Source organism: Ranitomeya variabilis, chromosome 7 (genome assembly GCF_051348905.1).
Source record: "Ranitomeya variabilis isolate aRanVar5 chromosome 7, aRanVar5.hap1, whole genome shotgun sequence".
Classification (NCBI taxonomy): domain Eukaryota; kingdom Metazoa; phylum Chordata; class Amphibia; order Anura; family Dendrobatidae; genus Ranitomeya; species Ranitomeya variabilis.
In genome coordinates this window covers 1,823,490-1,845,637 of record NC_135238.1, presented here as the reverse complement: position 1 = coordinate 1,845,637, position 22,148 = coordinate 1,823,490, and the positions used below count along the sequence as shown (strand labels likewise).

Below are 22,148 nucleotides of genomic sequence, written 5' to 3'. Positions count from 1 at the left end.
TGGGGTTTTTTTTTTGGAGGCAATTCTTGATGACTTCAACATGTTCCTTCATACAGGGGCCCAGTGGGTATCCAAAGAGTCCTGAAGATATCAATGGTACAGCCAAAGTTCTACGAGGAAGTGTATCTCTCCCTAGCCGTCCTGCAAGGATGACCACTGTCTGCAGGGCAGTCTGCAACATTGTACGGCAGTGTTCGGGTGTCCTGTTGTCGTATATAGGGCCTGCAGTGTGTAGCACTATATCACAGGGCAAATTCCCTCCCTGGGTAGTCATAGCATCTCCTGGATGCAAGGGGCCATAATTGGCAAGGTAGGCCTGACACTCTTGAGCTATGGATGGGCCCCCCTTTTTAGCTATCTGTTGGGCCAAACCACCTCTATGTGACAGGGCAGAATTAGCTGGGTTCACTATGGCTCCCACCTGGTGGGTAAGTATGTCCCCATAGCCCACTGTGAAGAGAACCTGGGAGCCCTGAGGTGTGGTGTAATAGCGTGAATGACAGGGGAACCAGATTTCGGAGTCATGGGGCAACTTAGAGGATTTGTTGAGAGGGGTAGATAGTGGGCTCCTTCCGGGCCGGGGGGATTCGAACGGACCTAATAGCATTGGCTGGGCAGGGGGAATTGTAGCGGCCTGGTTATCCAGATCTTCCGATTCTTCATCATCTCCGATAGCTTGGCGTCTCTTACGTATTACGGACTGGAAAGCTGCACTGCCGGTCAGAGCTTCGAGGGTAAAGGGACCCTGACCTGGCGTGTTTACAAATATCACAGTGGGTTGCACTGGGAGACTAGACCCCGAGACTGAAGTGGATACGGGAACATTGGAGGTGGAGGCAGCATCAGTCGGTGCTGGAGGTTTCTCAGGGAGTGGTGGTCCCTGATAGTACTCGCCGGAAAGTGTTACCAGCGGACATAGTGGCTGGGGAGGAATTCCAGGTGCACCAAGATGGCTGCCGGTGGAAGCGTGGCACGCCCCACTTCCGGGGGAAGTTCCGGGTGCACCAAGATGGCCGCTGGAGGAAGTGTGGCATGCCCCACTTCCTTCCATGATCTGGGCGGACCCCTGAGGACGGCCCGCCCCACACACACGGCAGGTTTCCACCCAGTTTGGATTCTGCACGCCACAAGCAGGACACACCCACGCTTCTGGAGAGTTTGGCCCATCGCCATTATAGGGTGGTGGTTGGGACTGCATTTTCATCACCAGTGGCACGGCGGCCATTTTACAATCTGTAAAATCACATCTCAAAGGCATTTTATAACCAAACATGGGCTCCGCACTGTCTGAACCTCCCCCCCATCGACTTCTTTCCATCCTTCATTCTTCAAGCCTCGCGCAACTCGCAGATGAGCCTGTGCTTGCTCTAACAATCCTTTATCTTTCAACATGCCTCGCTTGTTCTCTATGAGGTTATACCACATAGCCGGCTGCAATCTGCCTGACGAGGGCAATCCTACATGCTTATACAATCTCTCAACATTCTTGATTGCCTTCTTGCCCTCCCGTGACTCAACTATTGCCCTGACTTCCACAGCATCCTCATCTAACTTGTGGGGCACGGACTTCTTCTGCTTTAAGAGACGCAACATGACTCACAGAATACTGTGATTTTCTGCAGTAAAACCACTAGCAGCGATATCAACGCTGGTGTCCTGCAATACGGAATCTCGCTCAACGTATTAGAAAAAGATTTTCTGTCCCTAACCTGAACACCAGCGATTAACAGACTATCCTGCTACGATATTCTAAACAGTCGGGAGGCGGTCTCCTAGTGAGAGCCCTCCACAAAAATTCTGGTGGTCCCGTACGGAGCGTCTTAATTACCTGTTTCTGGTGGTCCCGTTCCGGGATGTCTTAATTACCTATTTCTGGTGGCTCCATACGGGGCGTCTTAATTACCTATTTGTACTCAAAATTCTGGTGGTCCCGTACTCGGGACGTCTTAATTACCGGTTAGTACAATATCACAGAGGCTGCGTCTCCTATCCCTTTCTCTAAGCCGCCCCACAATCTACAACTGGCTCAATTTTTCAGTCCACTTCACTACTAAACAATAGTCACGGGTAAGATGGTTGAATGGAGTACAATGACCGGTAAAGGAGGTGTGGTGTACAGAGGACGCACAGAATGTGACGTCTCTCAGTTGCTGGTTCAGAGCGTGGCACAGGATCACATTCGATCTCACCACTCGACCGGTCACTCTCCAGACCCAAAAAGAGACCACAGACAAACCAATAACGGCTGAGACACTAGCAAGTGTGACACATACAGTGTATATGATCGCCACTTACCGTGTAAGGAGGGTGATCAGTCCTCGAGGTCAGCCACTACGGGTATCATCCACAGACATCCAGGCATGGGTCCAGAGAGTCTCGGATCGCTGTCCACGCCCCACGTTGGGCGCCAAAATTGTCGGGGTCGTAAAACGGCAATTAATCCTCATTCACCAGTCATTCCAAATTGTAATGTGAGCGCAGAACTTCTGGTACCGGAAAAAGAAATGATTCAGACACGTAGCTGATTCAATCTTTGCTGATGCTCTTGCGTTCACCTCAGTGAGGAGCCGAGCAGCAACTAACTTTTATTTTCCAATACACAATACTAAAAAGGGAATGCAATAGGTGGGGTTTAAGCAGTATACGTCTAGTGCTCAGTCCTTTTGATTCGTCGAACGTCTCCTGGTGGATTCCTCCTCTTCTTCACATTCCTTTAGTTTCGTTTCCAAAGAAATGAATCTTGTCCCTTCGGACACAAGGGTGAAACGAAACTGAACACTGGTGGCCATTTTTAAATACAATTACATTTGCATTAGCAGGGGAAAACTTATTGTTTCACAGTATAAGAGTATAGCAGTACAAAAAGAGTATAAAGATATATAAAAGTATAAAAGGTATATAAGAAAATACATTTTCACCTTGACAATAATGTGTATGTTTGATTAGCAAATCAGTATCTAGAGAACTGTTCTCTTTGCAGAAACCTGTCTCGAAGATCCCTACTGGTGTACCTGTGGTGTCGTGGGAATTGTAGCAGGTGTAATTGTCAGCTAATACCGTTACTTCTCCTGGGACCTTTAGTTTAGGTTCCTCATGAATTAGTGGGACATAATCTGGACAATCAGTGGACTTCAAACCTTTCAACAAGTTCATGACACAGGCAGTGGTGTTGTCATCAGGAAAAAGCAATGCATGTGTGTATAGGTGCATATTCGCAGCAGCACAAGCAATACATCCTACAGAGATATTCTGGACTCTTACATTGTATCTCACCCATTCTAACCACAGGTTTTTCCTTGGGGCTGTTTGTGTTTCTATGGAGAAAACCTCTTGCCAACTGAGACCTGGAATGGGGATTACTTCATTAACTACATTTTGCAAACACTCACCTGGGCCTGTTTTAGGTGTACTGGTAACAGGGGCTTTGGTTGGTCTGAAACTAATATCCTGGAGCTGTATATGGCCTAAATTCCCATGGTATCCACTACTAAATACATAATTATAATGCTTTCCCAGTACAAATGTCTGCAGGTCAGCAGATTGGGGGCTTTCGAGATTTAGGAGGAGGGGGTGACAACTTTTATTCCATTTACAGCCCCTAAGTGGTTGCAGAAGGGCTGTTAGATGCATTCTCTCACGAAGACTCCTACCCGTCCCATCCTTGGGAACATGGCTTCACTAGATTTATATCCCCAATCATCTCCCGTATTCCAGGCAGCATCTGACCAATAATAACGGTTATTGTTGTCATTTCTGGTAATACATATATAAAACTGGATGATCCCCTCTACAACCTGTTCAGTCTCGGGGCACTTGACTACATCACAGAAATCAAATCGCCAGATATTCACCGGGGCTGTCAGGTTTACCCAGAGAATAGTGGGACCAGAATTCTTATTTTTACAATAGGGGCCGAAGAGGTAGGGGCGAGGATGGCCCCCAGTCCCAAGATCAAAAACAACAGCAACATTTCCCTTCAGTCACTACTGTGACTAAACACTGGTTCGGTCTCTTACAGTGTGAGGCGTGGATCCAGGTGCTCTTTCCTTCAAATTTTACTGCAGTGGGGGTAACCAGGATCACCGTGTGAAGTCCTTCAAATCTCGGCTGGAGACAATCTCTGCACACAAACTTTTTCACATACACCAGGTCTCCAGGCACAAAGGGATGGTGTCCAGGAACCTTGTCTGGGTCTGGAAAAGAACTGAAAACGGTTAAATGCACTCTGGCAAGGTATCCATGTAAGGCCTGCACATAGCTAGTCAAGTCCTGGTACTTGATCTGCAACTGTTGTGGAAAGAAACATTCAAAATTGGGGCTCCTGCCAAACAGAATCTCATACGTGACAGTCCTGTCTTCCTGTTTGGGGTATGTCTTATTATAAACAAAGCTAGAGGAAGGCATTCTGTCCATGGTTTACCAGTCTCTGCCATTGCCTTCTGGATTTTAAGCTTAAGAATTCCATTTAGTCTCTCCACTCTTCCACTACTCTGTGGATGGAGTATGCAATGCTTGACTTACCCCCAGTGCTGCCATTACCTCGGACATGATCTCTCCAGTAAAATGGGAACCCTGATCGCTTTCAATGACTTCAGGAACTCCATACCTGCATATGATCTCAGCCATCAGTTTCTTCGCTGTTGTCTTAGCCGTAGCTTTGGCAACTGGGTAGGCTTCTGGCCAACCTGAAAATAAATCAATGCAGACCAACACATACTCATACGTCCCTACCCTGGGTAACCGAATATAATCAATCTGCAGTCTCTGGAATTGGTTAAAGGGGCCGGGGAGTGTGTTTGGATGGGGTTTTCACTGTCCTACCCTGATTATGTGTGGCACATATCATGCAGCTCTGTACCTGCCTTTCTGCGCAGGTGGAAAACCCGGGGGCAATCCATTGTTTCTGTAGGGTGTCACACATGGCCGTCTTCGAGTGGTGCACATTCCCGTGCGGAACCTGTGCCATCATTGGGTACAGTACCTGTGGTAGGCAGACCTTTTCACCCCTCCCCCATAGTCCAGTGACGGTATCAGAGCAAGCACCTATCTTTTGCCACCTATTTTTCTCCTCCTTACTTGCCTGTTCTTGTAACCGAGCTAAGATGTCTTTCAACACAAGTGGAGATGGTGGGGTGTCTAGGTGATGTACTTGAGAGGCTACAGGAGTGCTTGCTGCTTTCTTGGCAGCCTGGTCTGCCAGTGCGTTACCCTTTGTCCGTCCATCAGTGCCTTTGGTATGTGCCTTTACCTTTATGATGCCTGCTTGGGTGGGAAACTGTAGTGCATTCATAAGTTGCTGGACTGCCTCAGCATGTTTAAAGGGGTGGCCATTTGCTGTCAGGAAAGCCCTGGCTCTCCAGATAGGCCCATAATCGTGTGCAATGCCAAAAGCATACCTGGAATCAGTGTAGATATTTACAGTCTTACCTTCTGCTAGTTTGCACGCTCTGCTTCTTGTGCAGACATGAGCTGGCATTGACTCTGCCTTGATTACCTCATGTTCTGAGACCACAGCATATCTGGTACAGTAGCGTCCTTGGTTATCTTGGTGACGGGATCCATCTACAAAAAGCTCAATATCAGCATTAGAATAGGCACACTAGAGACCAGCCGTTTCCTGAGACATCAATTCTAGACAATCATGTGGTTTGGAAACCTAATCTTGTTCCTCTGGATCCATTCTAGAAAGAAAAAGAGTGTCCTTGCTCATGTCACCTACTCCTTATGTCACCTACTCCTCCCCCCTTTGGATCCAGGGGAACTAGGAGAAGAGTAGCGGGGTTCAGGACAGTGCACCTTTTCAAAGTCACATTAGTAGGCATGAGAATAGCACACCAAAGTCGCAGCTGTCTAGCCATGGACATGTGGCCAGGTTGTACTTGGTTAAGGATACTATATACATCGTGTGGGGTGGCCATAGCCTCTCCTGGTTGCAAGGGGCCATAAGTGGCAAGGTAGGCCTGACACTCTTGGGCTATGACTGGCCCCCTTTGGCATAACTGTCCACGTCAATTGTCATCCCTGATAAATGAATGCAAACAGAACTGGCAATCTGGGTGTAATGGAATGCTGAAAAAGACATTGGCAAGATCGATAACTATGAACCAAGCGGCATCCTGAGATATCTGGGACAAAAGAGTATGTGGCTTAGGCACCACCGGAGTTTCTGGAACAGTAACTGCATTAAATGCCTGTAGATCTTGTACCAGCCGGTACACGGGGTTGGCCGGGTGGGGTCTTTTTCTTAACGGGAAACAAGGGTGTGTTACATGGGGAAACACAGGGTATCAGGGCACCATTATCGAATAACATTTGTATTTGCCCCTTGAGACACTGCTCCTGATCATATTTCAAAGGGTATTGATGGACTTTAGAAAAAGGGGCACCAGGTTTGAGAAACACTTTTACTGGTTCTACAGGCATTATTGGGGGAGAATCTGGGTCTATCAGGACCATCATAACCGTAGGAAGGGCAAGTAGGATACACATCTCTTTATATTCATTTGCATAGGAGTTATATAACGCAAGGACCATCTGACCATCGTCTTGGAATTATATCCTGGAGCAGAACTGTAATAATAAATCTGCCCCCAGTAAATTTACCGAACATATAGAAGAGATTACGAACTGAGCAGTAACTTCAGGGAAAGGTCCCACAGGGATAGGTTTTATAAGAGTATATTTATTGGGTCTGTTATCTACTCTAATTAAAACAAGCTCTTGATCTGAGAATTTGCATGGTGGGGCTGGGGAGAGAGATTCCCAGACAGGGTTAAAAGGGATATTTTAGTATGAGACTGGATTTGTGTAAGGTGGGAGGGCTGGAGCTGATAAGAAACGCTGCTGTCCTTGCAGCTGTGAAAGGGGGGCTGTATTTGGAGCGGGGAATTGCTGTCAGCGTTTAGCAAGGGAAAGGTGGGGGCTACAACTCCGGGTCTTCTTGCTTCACAATTGTAACAGACCCCTCTACACTGAGAATTAGTAACTCCGCATACATCACAGATCCACGCAGCCGGATCACAGGATGGAGGCGCACTAAGTTCTGACAACCCAACATATATATTGGTGCCTTAGGATTGAGGGGCACAACCAGATTTCACTTTCAATTTACAATATTTCACAGATCTACCAGCGCGTACAACACTAAGAAAACACAGAGAGACTCGAGCGCAGCGACCTGCTGCTGCCCCTCCCTACCAGAAACACGGAGATAGGAAGAATCAAAACATTCCTCAGCACAGAAAAAAGCCATAACGCAGCTGTATAACTCCCCCCGCCCATCGGATATTTTAGAGACAAACACAGACACGGAAATACAGCAGTTCTCAGACTTAATTTCTACAAAATCTTCATCGCACAATTCACATACCAGATTGAGAATATTTTCCCTGCATTCCTGACAGATTTCTTTTCCCTTCTTTGGGTTAACAATATCTAATTTTTATCACACAATTCAAAGTCTTCTTCTTCCACGGACTGATTCTCCTTTAAAGCGAAATACCCCTACTTAGTCGTGTATAGATACCAGAGCGGCCGCTTAGCCTATTCCACTGGGGTTTTTACCTGTCCCCCGCTGGGACAACCCAAAATCGCGGTACTCAGTGAAAGGAGGAGGGCGTCTTAGACTTAACCCTCCGGACACCCCTGGAAATATTTAAATCAATATATTCCTGAGTTATGCATCCTACCCATCTTCGATCACCTCACCGCACAAATCGCGGTACTCAGTGAAAGGAGGAGGGCGTCTCAGACTTAACCCCTCCGGACGCCCCTGGACATACACATATATATCTATGTATTCCTGAGTTACGCATCCTACCCAATCTTCGATCACCTCACCGCGCCTGATTCTAACAGTGATCAGGAATTCAGGGTATTTTGACTGTAAAGAGAATTACATCACTGGTTAATCCGGGGTGTCCGTCCCTTATGAGGTACGGTTCGAGCACTGGGCTTCCAACGGAACTACACCTCTATATGATTCCACCCAAGAATCATCCCACCATCGGGGACAAACCTCAGATCCTCTTTGCAGCAACAAACACAGGAAAACCACACCAAACGGTCAGTCTGGACAGTATAACTGCCAACTTACCGTGGTTGTTGTGGGGGATGATCAGTCCCAATTTTCCAGTGCCTGTGTCCGGTCCGAGGGTCCTTTGTCTTGTTGTCCTCCGGGCGGCAGAAGCGTTCCTGCTTGGTTCCCGGGTTTCGGCACCAACTGTTGAGGGAGGATTTAAAGTGATCCTTCACGGTTAACCCAGTGATTTCCAAATTAATATATAAAGTGTTGCCGGCAACTGAAAATGACCAGACGGAGACGTGTGTCTCTGTATGGGGATCGAGCAGATCTCTGGCCCCCGTTTATTCTGCATGACTATATCACAGTCATAGAAATTACACTTCAACCAATCAGCATAAGAACACGCTCACGGTTCTTAGCCTATAAGAATACAGGAACAATCTGTGCGTCAAAGTTTTGTAGAACAATACACCCTCAGTCTCATGTTCTACCGAGGTTGCAACAATCAAGGTCTCATCAAAATCTCATAACAGCTGTAACCTTTAGCCTACTAATTTATATCAAAACAACAAAATGGAGTCGAAAAGCACAAAATGGAGATTCTTTCTTAATTTCTTCCTTCACACTGTTATACTGATTACACTGATACCTGTCATCAGGATTGTTCTCAGTGACTACAGACAGTGTCAGGTCAGTGCTGTTATACTGATTATACTGACACCTGTGATCAGGATTGTGCTCAGTGACTACAGACAGTGTCAGGTCGGCCCCGTTATACTGATTACACTGATACCTGTGATCAGGATTGTGCTCAGTGACTACAGGCAGTGTCAGGTCGGTGCAGTTATACTGATTACACTGATACCTGTGATCAGGATTGTGCTCAGTGACTACAGGCAGCGTCAGGTCGGCCCCGTTATACTGATTACACTGATACCTGTGATCAGGATTGTGCTCAGTGACTACAGACAGTGTCAGGTCGGTGCTGTTATACTGATTACACTGATACCTGTCATCAGGATTGTTCTCAGTGACTACAGACAGTGTCAGGTCAGTGCCGTTATACTGATTATACTGACACCTGTGATCAGGATTGTGCTCAGTGACTACAGACAGTGTCAGGTCAGTGCCGTTATACTGATTATACTGACACCTGTGATCAGGATTGTGCTCAGTGACTACAGACAGTGTCAGGTCGGCCCCGTTATACTGATTACACTGATACCTGTGATCAGGATTGTGCTCAGTGACTACAGACAGTGTCAGGTCGGTGCCGTTATACTGATTACACTGATACCTGTGATCAGGATTGTGCTCAGTGACTACAGACAGTGTCGGGTCATAATGCAAACTGCTGATAGGTCACTGATCCCTAGTTTGCATAATGAATATCTGCACATACTCAAGAGAATAACCGCATAATCATGTTTAATGTCCTAGTAATCACTGTTCTTCATGTTATTGAACAAGTACAAAAAAAATCAGTTTAAAAATGGCGCCGCCTGCGCAGTAGTAGTTCTCGGTGATCGCCAATAGCTGCTACTGTGCAGATGCCGGTGGCGCCATCTTGGAGGAGGAATTTTCTTTTTTACTCCATTAAGACGCCTGCACAGTAGCAGCTATTGGATCTCTATAAACACCGAGAGCTGCTACTGCGCAGGCGATGCCAGTGTCAAATGTGTTTGTTTTTTTTTTTTTTTTGTTCTTGCTCAATATCATCAAGAACAGGGATTACTAGGACACTAAACATGCGAATATTCGCAGTGGCCACCAGCCTGTAGAAGAGTTTTTTTATTTATTTTTTTTCCTTCTGTATGTACCGGTATTCATTATGCAAGCTAGGGGGCAGGTCACTGAGGGATCAGTGACCTATCAGTAGTCTGCATTATGAATAATCAGCACCACATGAAAACCCACTCACAGGCCACACCGAAGCACAAGCAGATAATTAACTGAAAAGTGAAAATAAAGATTAAACAACAACCACAAGCCGAATTTAATCACCAGGTATCAGTGTAATCAGTATAACAGCTCCGACCTGACACTGTCTGTAGTACTGAGCACAATCCTGATCACAGATATCAGTGTAATCAGTATAACGGCACCGACCTGACACTGCCTGTAGTCACCGAGCACAATCCTGATCACAGGTATCAGTGTAATCAGTATAACGGCGCTGACCTGACACTGTCTGTAGTCACTGAGCACAATTGTGATCACAGGTATCAGTGTAATCAGTATAACGGCACCGACATGACACTGTCTGTAGTCACTGAGCACAATTGTGATCACAGGTATCAGTGTAATCAGTATAACGGCACCGACCTGACACTGCCTGTAGTCACCGAGCACAATCCTGATCACAGGTATCAGTGTAATCAGTATAACAGCTCTGACCTGACACTGTCTGTAGTCACTGAGCATAATCCTGATCACAGGTATCAGTGTAATCAGTATAACGGCACCGACCTGACACTGTCTGTAGTCACTGAGCACAATTGTGATCACAGGTATCAGTGTAATCAGTATAACGGCACCGACCTGACACTGTCTGTAGTCACTGAGCACAATCCTGATCACAGGTATCAGTGTAATCAGTGTAACGGCACCGACCTGACACTGTCTTTAGTCACTGAGTACAATCCTGATCACAGGTATCAGTGTAATCAGTATAACGGCACCGTCCTGACACTGTTTGTAGTCACTGAGCACAATCCTGATCACAGGTATCAGTGTAATCAGTATAACGGCACTGACCTGACACTGTCTGTAGTCACTGAGCACAATCCTGATCACAGGTATCAGTGTAATCAGTATAATGGCACTGACCTGACACTGTCTGTAGTCACTGAGCACAATCCTGATCACAGGTATCAGTGTAATCAGTATAATGGCGCCAACCTGACACTGTAGTCACTGAGCACAGTCCTGATCACAGGCATCAGTGTAATCAGTATAACAGCACCGACCTGACACTGTAGTCAGTGAGCACAATCCTGATCACAGGTATCAGTGTAATCAGCATAACGGCACAGACCTGACACTGTCTGTAGTCACTGAGCACAATCCTGATCACAGGTATCAGTGTAATCAGCATAACGGCACTGACCTGACACTGTCTGTAGTCACTGAGCACAATGCTGATCACAGATATCAGTGTAATCAGTATAACGGCACCGACCTGACACTGTCTGTAGTCACTGAGCACAATCCTGATCACAGATATCAGTGTAATCAGTATAACGGCACTGACCTGACACTGTCTGTAGTCACTGAGCACAGTCCTGATCACAGGTATCAGTGTAATCAGTATAACGGCACTGACCTGACACTGTCTGTAGTCACTGAGCACAGTCCTGATCACAGGTATCAGTGTAATCAGTATAACGGCACCGACCTGACACTGTCTGTAGTCACTGAGCACAATCCTGATCACAGGTATCAGTGTAATCAGTATAACCGCACCGACCTGACACTGTAGTCACTGAGCACAATCCTGCTGACAGTTTCCATTGAAGGCTACATGCACACAGTCAATATTTCACATCAGTATTTGTAAGCCACAACCATGAGTGGTGATAATACAGAAGTGGTGAAATGTTTCTATTACACTTTTACTCTGATTGTAAGTCAAAATCGGGAGAGGAACAATCCGAGTAAAAGTGTGATAGAAACATTTCACCACTTCTTTATTTTCAGCGCTCATGGTTGTGGCTTACAAATACTGATGTGAAATACTGAACGTGTGAACATGGCCTAATAAGTCCCAGCAATGAGTAGAGGCTGGATGTCCTCTAAGTGGTGGGTTGCTGATTGGGGGCTAGCTCTCCTGTGGGTGGTGAGTGGGCAGGGTTTCATCAGTGATGGTGGGGGGCTGACTTTCCTGTAACTTTCTTGTTGTGATTGGGGGCTGGCTATCCTGTGAGTGGTGGTTGGGGCAAGGTCTCATTGGTGGTGGTTGGGGGGACTCTCCTATGAGGATCTGGATGGTGATTGGGCATGGTCTCGTCAGTGGTGGGGGGGCGGCTCTCCTGTGAGTGTCTGGATGATGATTGGGGCATGGGCTTGTCAGTGGTGGTGGTGGTGGGGGGCCGGGTCTCATTTCAGGGGTAAGCTCTCGGTGGTGGTGGGGGCCGGCTGTCCTATGAGGATCTGGATGCTGATTGGGGCAAGGTCTCGTCAGTGGTGAGGGGGTCGGATCTCATGTGAGTGTCTGGATGATGACTGGGGCAAGGGCTTGTCGGTGGTGGTGGGGGCCGGATCTCATGTCAGGGGTAAGCTCTCGGTGGTGGTGGTGGGGGTTGGCTGTCCTATGAGGATCTGGATGCTGATTGGGGCATGTCCTCGTCAGTGGTAGGGGGCCGGCTCTCATGTGAGTGTCGGGATGATGATTGGGGCTTGTCAGTGGTGGTGGTGGTGGGGGGCCAGGTCTCATTTCAGGGGTAAGCTCTCGGTGGTGGTGGTGGTGGTGGGGGCCGGCTGTCCTATGAGGATCTGGATGCTGATTGGGGCAAAGTCTCGTCAGTGGTGAGGGGGTCGGATCTCATGTGAGTGTCTGGATGATGACTGGGGCAAGGGCTTGTCGGTGGTGGTGGGGGCCGGATCTCATGTCAGGGGTAAGCTCTCATCGGTGGTGGTGGGGGGGGTTGGCTGTCCTATGAGGATCTGGATGATGATTGGGGCATGGTCTCGTCAGCGGTGGGGGCCGGATCTCATGTCAGGGGTAAGCTCTCATCGGTGGTGGTGGAGGGTCCGGCTGTCCTATGAGGATCTGGATGCTGATTGGGGCATGTTCTCGTCAGTGGTAGGGGGCCGGCTCTCATGTGAGTGTCGGGATGATGATTGGGGCAAGGGCTTGTCGGTGGTGGTGGTGGTGGGGGCCGGATCTCTTGTCAGGGGTAAGCTCTCATCGGTGGTGGGAGGGCCGGCTCTCCTGTGAAGGGCTCATTGTGATAGAGGGTTGGTTCTCTTCTGAGTGGTGATTGGGGCAGGGTTCCATCAGTTTTGGGGAGGAAGGCCATCTCCACTGTGTATGGCTGATTAGTGATTGGGGGCCAGGTCTCCTGTGAGTGGTGATTGGCGGCTGGGACTCACCACTGATGGGGGTCGGCTCTCCTGTCGGGTCAGGATCTCACCGGGGGTGGGGAGGCTGTCTTGTAAGTAGCTAGTTATGATTGGGGCAGGGTCTTACGTGGGGCGATAAGGATGGGGGGCCACTGTGGGTGGTGTGGCGGCTGTGTGTGGGATGTTCTCTAGTTCCTGTCTTTCTCTCGGCAGTCAGTGGAAGGGGGAGGTTTCGGAGGGCCTTCCTGATTGGTCGCCATCACAGAAGGAGTCGCTCCGCCATGAACTTAGTGATGTCCTCATCTACCTTCTGGAGCTGGCGGAGAAGTGTCATGTGGATCTACCCTGCGCTGTCTTGGACAAGATGGAGTTAAATGCCAAAAAGTATCCTGTGGAGCGGGTACTGGGCAGTGCCAAGAAGTATACGGAGTACAGTGTGGAGCCAGCCATTGATGGTGTCGTCCAGCAGGACTCTGTTTCATCATGAGCCCTGGGTCTGTTCTCAGGACTTCCACTTTTTATGTTCTCGTTTTTGAGTTTTATGTAAAGTTTTGTGGTTTTTATTTTTGAACTGTAAAGATGAGAAGTGATCACTGAGCAGGAAGTGGCATCTGCACACAAGAATCACTGGTGGCCTCTTGCCACCTCGTCCTAGGAGCCGACCCTCCTGCTCGGCCGACCTCACATGTTCTGTTAACGTAGGCCGCCTGTGTGAATGGCGTCTGCCCCACCGAGTATTGGGTGTGGGTCCAGCTTGTGGTCTTGGGTTAGTTTCTATAATTGTGGGGCTCAGAGGTTTGTTGCTCAATCCTTTCTCATTGTGATCTTTTCAGAATTGATTAAATTACATGTTCTAGAGTTTCGTGCTGCAGAGTTTTTCCTGGAGCTGTTTTGGGGTGTTTTAACCAGCCTGTGGCACAGTCCTCCATCTTCTGTTCCCTGCCTGAATACTAGAATAGAATACTTACCAGCCTGCCATCTTCGGGTCCCTGCCTGCAGTAGAATACTTACCAGCCTGCCGTCTTCGGGTCCCTGCCTGCAGTAGAATACTTACCAGCCGCCGTCTTCGGGTCCCTGCCTGCAGTAGAATACTTACCAGCCGCCGTCTTCTGTTCCCCCGCCTGCAGAAGAATACTTACCAGTTGATGACTGTGACTCTTCCATTCCCTGTATCTCTGTTGTCACCTGCTGATGACTAGTGATGAGCGAATTTGTTCTTAAAATGATCGCCAAACACAAATTCCGCATGAATATGGCACAGAGGTGCCGTGATTTTGTAAGCAGTCATTTTTTCTCTAGTCACCACACCCTAATGAGGGACAGGAAGCACAAAAAGGTTAAAAGCCCCTCCTATTTGCCAGTGTCTTTCCTGTCCCCCATGGGGCATGGATAGGTTTTCGTTTTATTCCGTATGCTGTATGGCCGGCGCCGCAATGTACCTGCTTTAGCCAGGCAGCGGTGGTCGTGGGCTCCACTCTCCTCCGTGCTGCTCCCGTCTCCCGCTGGGGGGTAAAGCAGGCCAGTGGTCCCCATAGCCAGAGGCCTCCCAGGGCTCTCCAGCTTCCTCTCCCTCACTGCATGCTGTTTGGCGACCCGGACGTGATGTCATACTACTGTTCCACTGTGGAACGCATTCACTTCCTGTTTCGGCTTTCTGTAGCCTCCCGGTTCCTGAACGGTGTGCAGAGCATGCTGAACCCGCTGATGCCTGCTCAGGACCCAGAGGGGGAGGAGGGAATATTGATGGTGTTAGGGGCAGGGTTTATTCCCATATAAACCTGCCGGAAGACACCTGCAGGTAAGGCTAGTCCATGCAGCATGGATGTTGTCTGCTTCCTGCATCTGCAGAGCCCAGCGCTGCCCCAGCCTCAGTAAGTCTGTGGAGGGGGGTCCTAGCCTGGGTCCTGGTTCAGTGATATTGGGTCCCTTTTAGTTATACTTCTCTTCCTAGGGAGACAAGTCTGCCCACAAGCATCTGGCTAAGAAGGTCCTTAAATGTGCCATCTGCAATAAGAAGCTTCTCTCGTTGCGAGAAGAAACTGTGACAGGAGTGTACGGATAAGGTGGTTAGGGCTGAACATCCCTTGCTCCTGGATGAGATATGTACCCTTGTAAGCCGGAGGTTCAGTCCTCCTTAGCAACCCTTACACCTCCTTCTCCGGGGCCATCACCCCCTATGAGAAGAAGGATCCAAACTGAGGACTCAGAGTCTGAAGTCTGTTATGGCTCAGCTTCAGAAAAATGGGAAGAATCATCCCATAAAACATCAGAGGCTAAAAAATCTCTACAGAGTATATGGAAGAGTTAATTGGTGCAGGCCGTAACACTATGGGCCTGAAGGAGGAACAGGTTCCCCAAGCAATCCAAGTGTCATGGTCTGTATTAAGTTTTGTATAGTGCCTCTGGGGTTAATCCTGTTGGCCTCCCTCTGGCTTTGGGAGGGCTTTAAATAGCCTATCTGGGGCTGTCAGTTTGTCAGGGATACTCCTGCCCTCGGCTGAGTTAGTTGACCCTTGAGTGCTTGGGCATGCTTTCGTGTGATCACCCTGTTCCTGACCTGGTCGCCTGGTATTGACTCCTGCTTCGTTTTGTGACTGCCCGTTTTTCTTGTTCCCCTGGTACCTCCGTCGCTCTCCCGGTATCCGACTCTTGGCTTTGACCTGACCATTCTCTTGTCTCTCATTCTGATTCTCTGCTGTCCTCTCTGCATTGATCTCGGTTCGCCTGACCTCCCCTCGGCCCTGCCGGTCCCCATCACTCTCTGGTGTCCCCTCCAGGAGCTTGCTGGTTGGCTCCGCCCTGGACCCTCCCTCAGCGGTCACGTGTCAAAGTCCCTGCACACCGGCAGTCACTTTCGTCCCGGCAAACCCTCCGTGCACTAAGAATCAGGTAACACAGTACGCAGGTGGGACACATGTACTGATCTGCACATCGGTCACTGTGTTCTTGATACCAAGATTATATGTTTGGAGGGTTGAAAGTGGGAAGGCAGATTGGGTTCCTGGTCCAAGAGAGCATCATGGACATGATCTCTCAGGAGTGGAAGTCCCCAGAGAAACTGCTGAGCACCCTCTCGGAACTTAAGCATAGATTTCCTCTGGAGGGTGAATCAGTTAGCTGGGATGTTCCTAAGGTGGATGTGCAGGTGGCAAGAGTAGCCAAGGAAACTGCACTCCCCTTTTGAGGACTCATCCCAGCTTAAGGACCCATTGGATAGGAAGGTGGAGAGCCTGCTGGAAAAATCCTGGGAGACCTCACCACCTCGTCACTTAAGACCAACATAGCTTCTACCTGTGTTGCCAGATCCCTCTTCCGGTGGCTGGATCAATTCGAGAATCACATCTCTCAGGGGGGACCTTAAGAGGGGAGTTATTGGATTCCCTTCCGTTACTCAAAATGGTAACTGGATTCTTGGCTGGCGCCTCTGCAGAATCGGTTTGCATCGCTGCTAGGTCCCTGGTCCAGTCCAACTCTGCTAGAAGGGCTCTGTGGCTTAAAATGTGGAGTGGGGATGTCACATCCGAGATCAAACTGTGCTCCATCCCCTTTAAGGGTGAATGTCTTTGGACCAGCTCTTGATAACATACTGGAGAAGGCCACAGGCAAAAAGAAGACTCTTCTTGAGCAGAGGATTGCCAAGAAGCGCTTTTTTCGTACTTCTCTGCCTCAGACCCCTCAAGCCTAGGGTAAAGGGAAAACAGATAGATGAAGCTATGCTCGGGGACAGGCAAGAACATCCTTGTCCCCCAGCAGCAGCAGCACCAGGACAAGCAATGACTCCGACACTGTAGGAGGGAAGGAGGGAGGCTTTTGAATTTCTTCCACCAATGGCTGGCCATTTCCAATAGCCAGTGGGTCCTCGATGTTATCAAGGAGGGCCTCCTTATAGTTCGAATCCTGCCCTCCTCGGGGGTCTAAGAGTCACCTCCCTGCCATTCCAGGGAGCCCAGAACTTACTGATATCAGGTCTTCAGAAACTGCTAAAGTCAAATGCAATCTCCCCTGTACCAGTGGAGGAGTGGGGAAGAGGTCACTACTCCTGCCTCTTTCTGCTGAAAAAATCTTCAGGAGATACCTGCATTATAATAAATTATTATAATACATTTTTATAGCGCTATTTATTCCATGGTGCTTTACACATGGAAGGGGCAAATAGATAAGTACAATAAACATGAGCAAAACAAGGCACACACAAGTACAGAGAGAGGACATTGCCCACGAGGGCTCACAGTCTACAGGGGATGGGTAAGGATACACTAGGAGAGGGTAGAGCTGGTCGTGCGGCGGTTCAGCAGGCTAAGGATCAGTGGAGGTTGTAGGCCTGTCGGAAGAGGTGGGTCTTCAGATTCTTTTTGAAGGTTTCTGTGGTAGGCGAGAGTCTGATGTGTTGGGGTACAGAGTTCCAGAGTATGGGGGAAGAAGAGATAAGAGGGGAGTAGAGAAGGAGATCTTGTGAGGATCGAAGGTTGTGTGTGGGTAAGTACTGGGACACCATGTCACAGATGTATGGAGGAGACAGGTTGTGGATGGCTTTGTATGTCATAGTTAGGGTTTTGAACTGGAGCCTCTGGACAATAGGAAGCTAGTGAAGGGCTTGGCAAAGAGGGGAGGCTGGGGAATAATGGGGAGACAGGTGGATCAGTCGGGCAGCAGAGTGTAGGATGGATTGGAGAGTTGCCAGAGTGCTAGAGGGGAGGCCAGAGAGTTGGAGGTTGCAGTCGTCGAGGCGGGAGATAAGGGCGTGCACTAGTGTTTTTGTGGATTCATGGTCAAGGAATACACGGATCCGGGAAATATTTTTGAGTTTATCGGCAGGAGGAGGCAAGGGCTTAGATATATGGCTTGAGAGGGCAGAGTCGAGGATCACCCCCAAGCCAACGAGTGTGTGGGACTGGGGAATGTGAGCAGCTATTAACATTGATGGATAGGTCTCGTGGAGGGCAGAATGAGATGGGGGGGGGGGGGGGGAGATGATGAATTCTGTTTTGTCCATGTTCAGTTTTAGAAAGCGAGCAGAAAAGAAAGCTGAAATAGCAGACAGACATTGTGGGATTCTCAAATCTCAAGGGTCTCAGCCGTCATTGTGTATCGAAGATTCAAGATGGAAGTCAGCAATTCCACTGATAGGACCTTATTATCTTATGGCAACCATCGACCTGAAGGATGCTTATTTTCACATTCCCATTCATCCTTTCCACAGAAGGTACCTCAGATTTGCAGTCCTACAAATCCAGCAGCTAAAGCACTATCAATACAACGTACTCCTCTTTGGCATTTTGTCTGCACCAAGGGTGTTCTCCAGAATAATGTCAGAGGCAGTGACCTACATCAGGGGGCAGGGCATCTGTATTATGCCTTATCTGGAGGATCTCCTAATCATAGCCCCATCTGCTTATACTCTCAGGAGTCATGTAGTGAGATCTCTGGACATTCCACAATCTCAAGGGTGGCTCCCAAACTTGGAGAAATCAGACCTCCAACCCTCCACAACAAGAAGGTTCTTAGGAGTACTACTCGATTTTAAGGAAGCAGATGTCCCTCCTAACAAAGGATCATTGCCTATGCCTAACTCTAATAACCAAAATCTTCAATTTCAGGAAACAGAAATCCCCTACCGTTCCGACAGCAATGTCTGTCCTAGGCTCAATGACCTCTTGCATTTAGTCAGTACCTTGGGCCCGGGCCCACTCCAGGGTCCGACAGGCTCACATCCTAAAGAGCTGGAACAGTGGTCTCAACTCACTGAACAGGAGAATTCTGACCCCGGGCTGAGTAAAGGCTTCCCTAGCCTGGTGGTTGAGCCCCAAAAATCTGTCCAAGGGCATAACCTGGTCCCAATCACCTCTTGTTACGGTTACAACCGACGCCAGCAAGAGAGGCTGGGGAGGCGTAGTATCCCATACCCCTTTCCAGGGACACTGGAGTCCGGAGACAAATGCCAGGTCATCCAACATCAGAGAGTTGAAGGCAGTGGAGGAGACCCTTCTTGCAGCAGGCAACCTGGTCACCGATTGTCAGGTCAGGGTATATTCAGACATCAGGGGAGCATGATGTTCGACAGCTTGAAAAGCATATCAAGCTGAATATTTTGTTGGGCCGAAAAACATTATCTCTGACGGCTGTCCACCTAAAGGGGTCTTCCAACCTTCAAGCAGACTTCCTGAGTCTTCAGGACATACAACCAGGAGAATGGAGCCTGAACCAGAAAATCTTCCGGATGCTGGTAGCAAGATGGAGTTTACCAGAGATCGACTTATTCACCTCAGGCCAAAATGCACAGATCAAAAACTATTTCTCCCTGAACCCCAGGGACAAGTCCAGGGAAGTATACACCTTTGCTCCACAGTGGAACTTCCAGTTAGCCTATGCATTTCCTCCCATTCTGATGCTGGCAAGAACTCTTTGGAAGATAAGGGAAGATCGGGTTCCAACCATCCTGGTGGCTCCAATGTGGCCAAAAAGGAGTTGGTTCACCTGGTCATCGATCTTCAGGTGAACGGCCCAATTCAGTTGTCACTGGACACCGATCTTCTCTCACAGGGACCTCTGCATCATCCAGAACCTCAGAGACTGAAGTTAGCTGCATGGCTACTGAGGCCCAGGTTTTACATGCACAGGGTCTTTCAGACAAAGTAATTGTCACCTTACAGATGTCCAGAAAGCCAGTTACTAATGCTATTTACAGCAAAGTGTGAAAAAATAGAATTACTTACCGGTAATTCGGTTTCTAGTAACCCACCTCGATAGCACACCTGGAGGATGTTACCCTTTCCTAATGGGGACAGGAAATGACAAAGAGGTTAAATAATCCCTCCCACATCCTCCCCTCAGTGAAATTATAAAGGACCGCAGGAGGAGGAATGCTTCAAATTATATTCTATTAAAGAGCTTAAATTAAGCTAAGGGAGGGATTACTCCTGCTGTCGTGGTGGGTTACTAGAAACCGAATTGCCAGTAAATCTAATTCTATTTTTTCTAGTAACGCCCACACGACAGCACACCTGGAGCAGTATGCAAGAGTAATGTTTAGGGAGGGACTATGGCTCGAAGGACTTTTCTCCCGAAGGCTAAGTCCTCTTTTGACATTAGGTCTAGCCTCTAATGTTTGGAGAATGTATGGACAGAGGACCAGGTATCCGCTCTTCATATCTGCTCGATGGAAGCACTGGCTTTCTCAGCCCAGGAGACAGACGTTGCTCTCGTAGAGTGAGCTGTAAATTTTTCTGGCGGTGGAAGGCCCTGTGCATGATATGCCTCCAAGATTGCTCTCTTGATCTAGTTGGCGATTGTGGATCTGGAAGTCTTCTTCCCCTTATTTGGACCTTGAAGGTGAACAAACAGGTTTTGGTCCTTCCTAATTTTCTCTGTCACCTGGAGATAATGAAGCACTATTCTTCGAACCTCCAAGGTGTGGAACTGTTCTTCAACTTTATTTCCTGGTTCTTGATAGGAGGGAAGAATAATCGCTTAAGATTTGTGAAACTCTGACACAACTTTGGGAAGTAATGACTGATCCAATCGCAGAATAAGTCGGTCCTGCAAGATTTTCATGTAGGGTTCACTGATCGAGAGTGGTTGTATTTCGCCCACTCTCCTGGCTGTAGTTATTGCTACCAGGAAGATTATTTTCCAGGAGTGTCTGTTTATGTCTATTGATAAGGGCTCAAAGGGTGGTAGTGTGTGAGTCCCTTCAAGACCCCATTGAGATCCCAGGATGGAACAAAGTTCATAGCCTCTGAATATATGCGAGATGCTGCTGTCTTAAACATCCTGATCCACCGAAGATCGGCTAATGTTTGACCAAAGTATGAGCTTAGTGCCGCCACCTGGACTTTGAGAGTGCTAGGTCTGATACCCTTCTCTAGTCCTTCCTGCAGAAAATTCATGATCCTTTCTAAGTTTGGCTGGTGTGGGTTAGGTCGTTCTTGTGCACTCCATGCTATAAATGTTTTCTATATTTTTGGGTAAATGGAGTTGGTCACTGCTTTTCGGCTTTTCTGCATTGTCTTAATGACTCAGACAATCCTCTGGTCTTCAGGATTGAGAATTCAGAAGCCAGGCCTTCAGGTGCAACCTCTTAGGATCCGGATGAAACATTGAAATATTGGTCCCTGGTAGAGAAGGTTCCTGACCGGAGGTAGTTCTACTGGTCCTTCTACCTTTAGGTTGGCAAGCGTCCCGAAACAGCTTCTTTTGAGTCAGAACGGAGCCACCAAGATTACCTTGATCCTTTCCTTCCTTATTTTCTGTAGAACTTTTGGAATAACTGGTAGTGGAGGAAAGACATAAGCCAGTCTGAATGTCTATGGGTGGGCTAATGCATCTACCCCTAGGCAGGGATCGGCTGGGTTCAGTGAACAATATTGATCCACCTTTTGTGTACTGAGCATTTGCAAATAGGCCCACCTCTGGATGGTCCCACCTTCTGGTCAGTATCTGAAAGACCTTGGGGTCTAGATTCCATTCTCCAGGATGGATGCTTGTTGTGCTCAGAAAGTTGGCCTGTATGATTACTGCACCTTTTATGTGCAGAGCGGACAGCAAGAGATGTTCTTCTGCCCATGAGAATATTCTGGCTGATATTGCCTTCAGATCCTCGTGTCTTGTACATCCTTGATGACGAAGGTGGCCAGCTGTTGTCATGTCTGAATATATTTTCACGTGGGTACCCTGGACTAGGGTTATTGCGGTCTTGAGGACTTCCTCTACGGCCTTGAGTTCTGAGAAGTTTGAGTACCGTTGGCTTATCTCGTTCAACCAGGACCCTTGTAAAACGTTTTGGGATACCATGGCTCCCCATCCTTTCCCACTGACGTCTACTTTTCTAGTGACTTCTGGGTCCTGAGTCCAGGGAACCCTTCTGCTTAAGTTCTGTTTCTTTAGCCACCATGTCAGTGAGGACTTTACACGAGGTGGTATTCGGATCTTCCTGTCCAAGGATTATGGGGATCTGTCCCAATTTGCCAGAATATGGGTCTGAAGTGTCCTGGTGTGCGCTTGTGCCCATGCCACCATCTGGATACAGGATGTCCATAGATCCAAGAACTGAAGTGGCCCATCT

The 22,148-nt window shown here is 48.3% G+C and overlaps 1 protein-coding gene across 5 annotated transcripts in view; it reads left to right on the top strand.

Annotated features, from left to right (window-relative positions):
- DCTPP1 (dCTP pyrophosphatase 1) overlaps window positions 1-13,945 on the top strand; it is a 29,238-nt gene extending 15,293 nt beyond the window's left edge. For all 5 annotated transcript variants that reach the window (XM_077273626.1, XM_077273627.1, XM_077273628.1 and 2 more), the window contains exon 4: window positions 13,301-13,945. In XM_077273626.1, coding sequence (XP_077129741.1) covers window positions 13,301-13,574 — 274 coding nt within the window. In that variant the 3' untranslated portion in view covers window positions 13,575-13,945. The remainder of the gene's footprint in view (window positions 1-13,300) is intronic.
- Window positions 13,946-22,148: the final 8,203 nt, after the last annotated feature.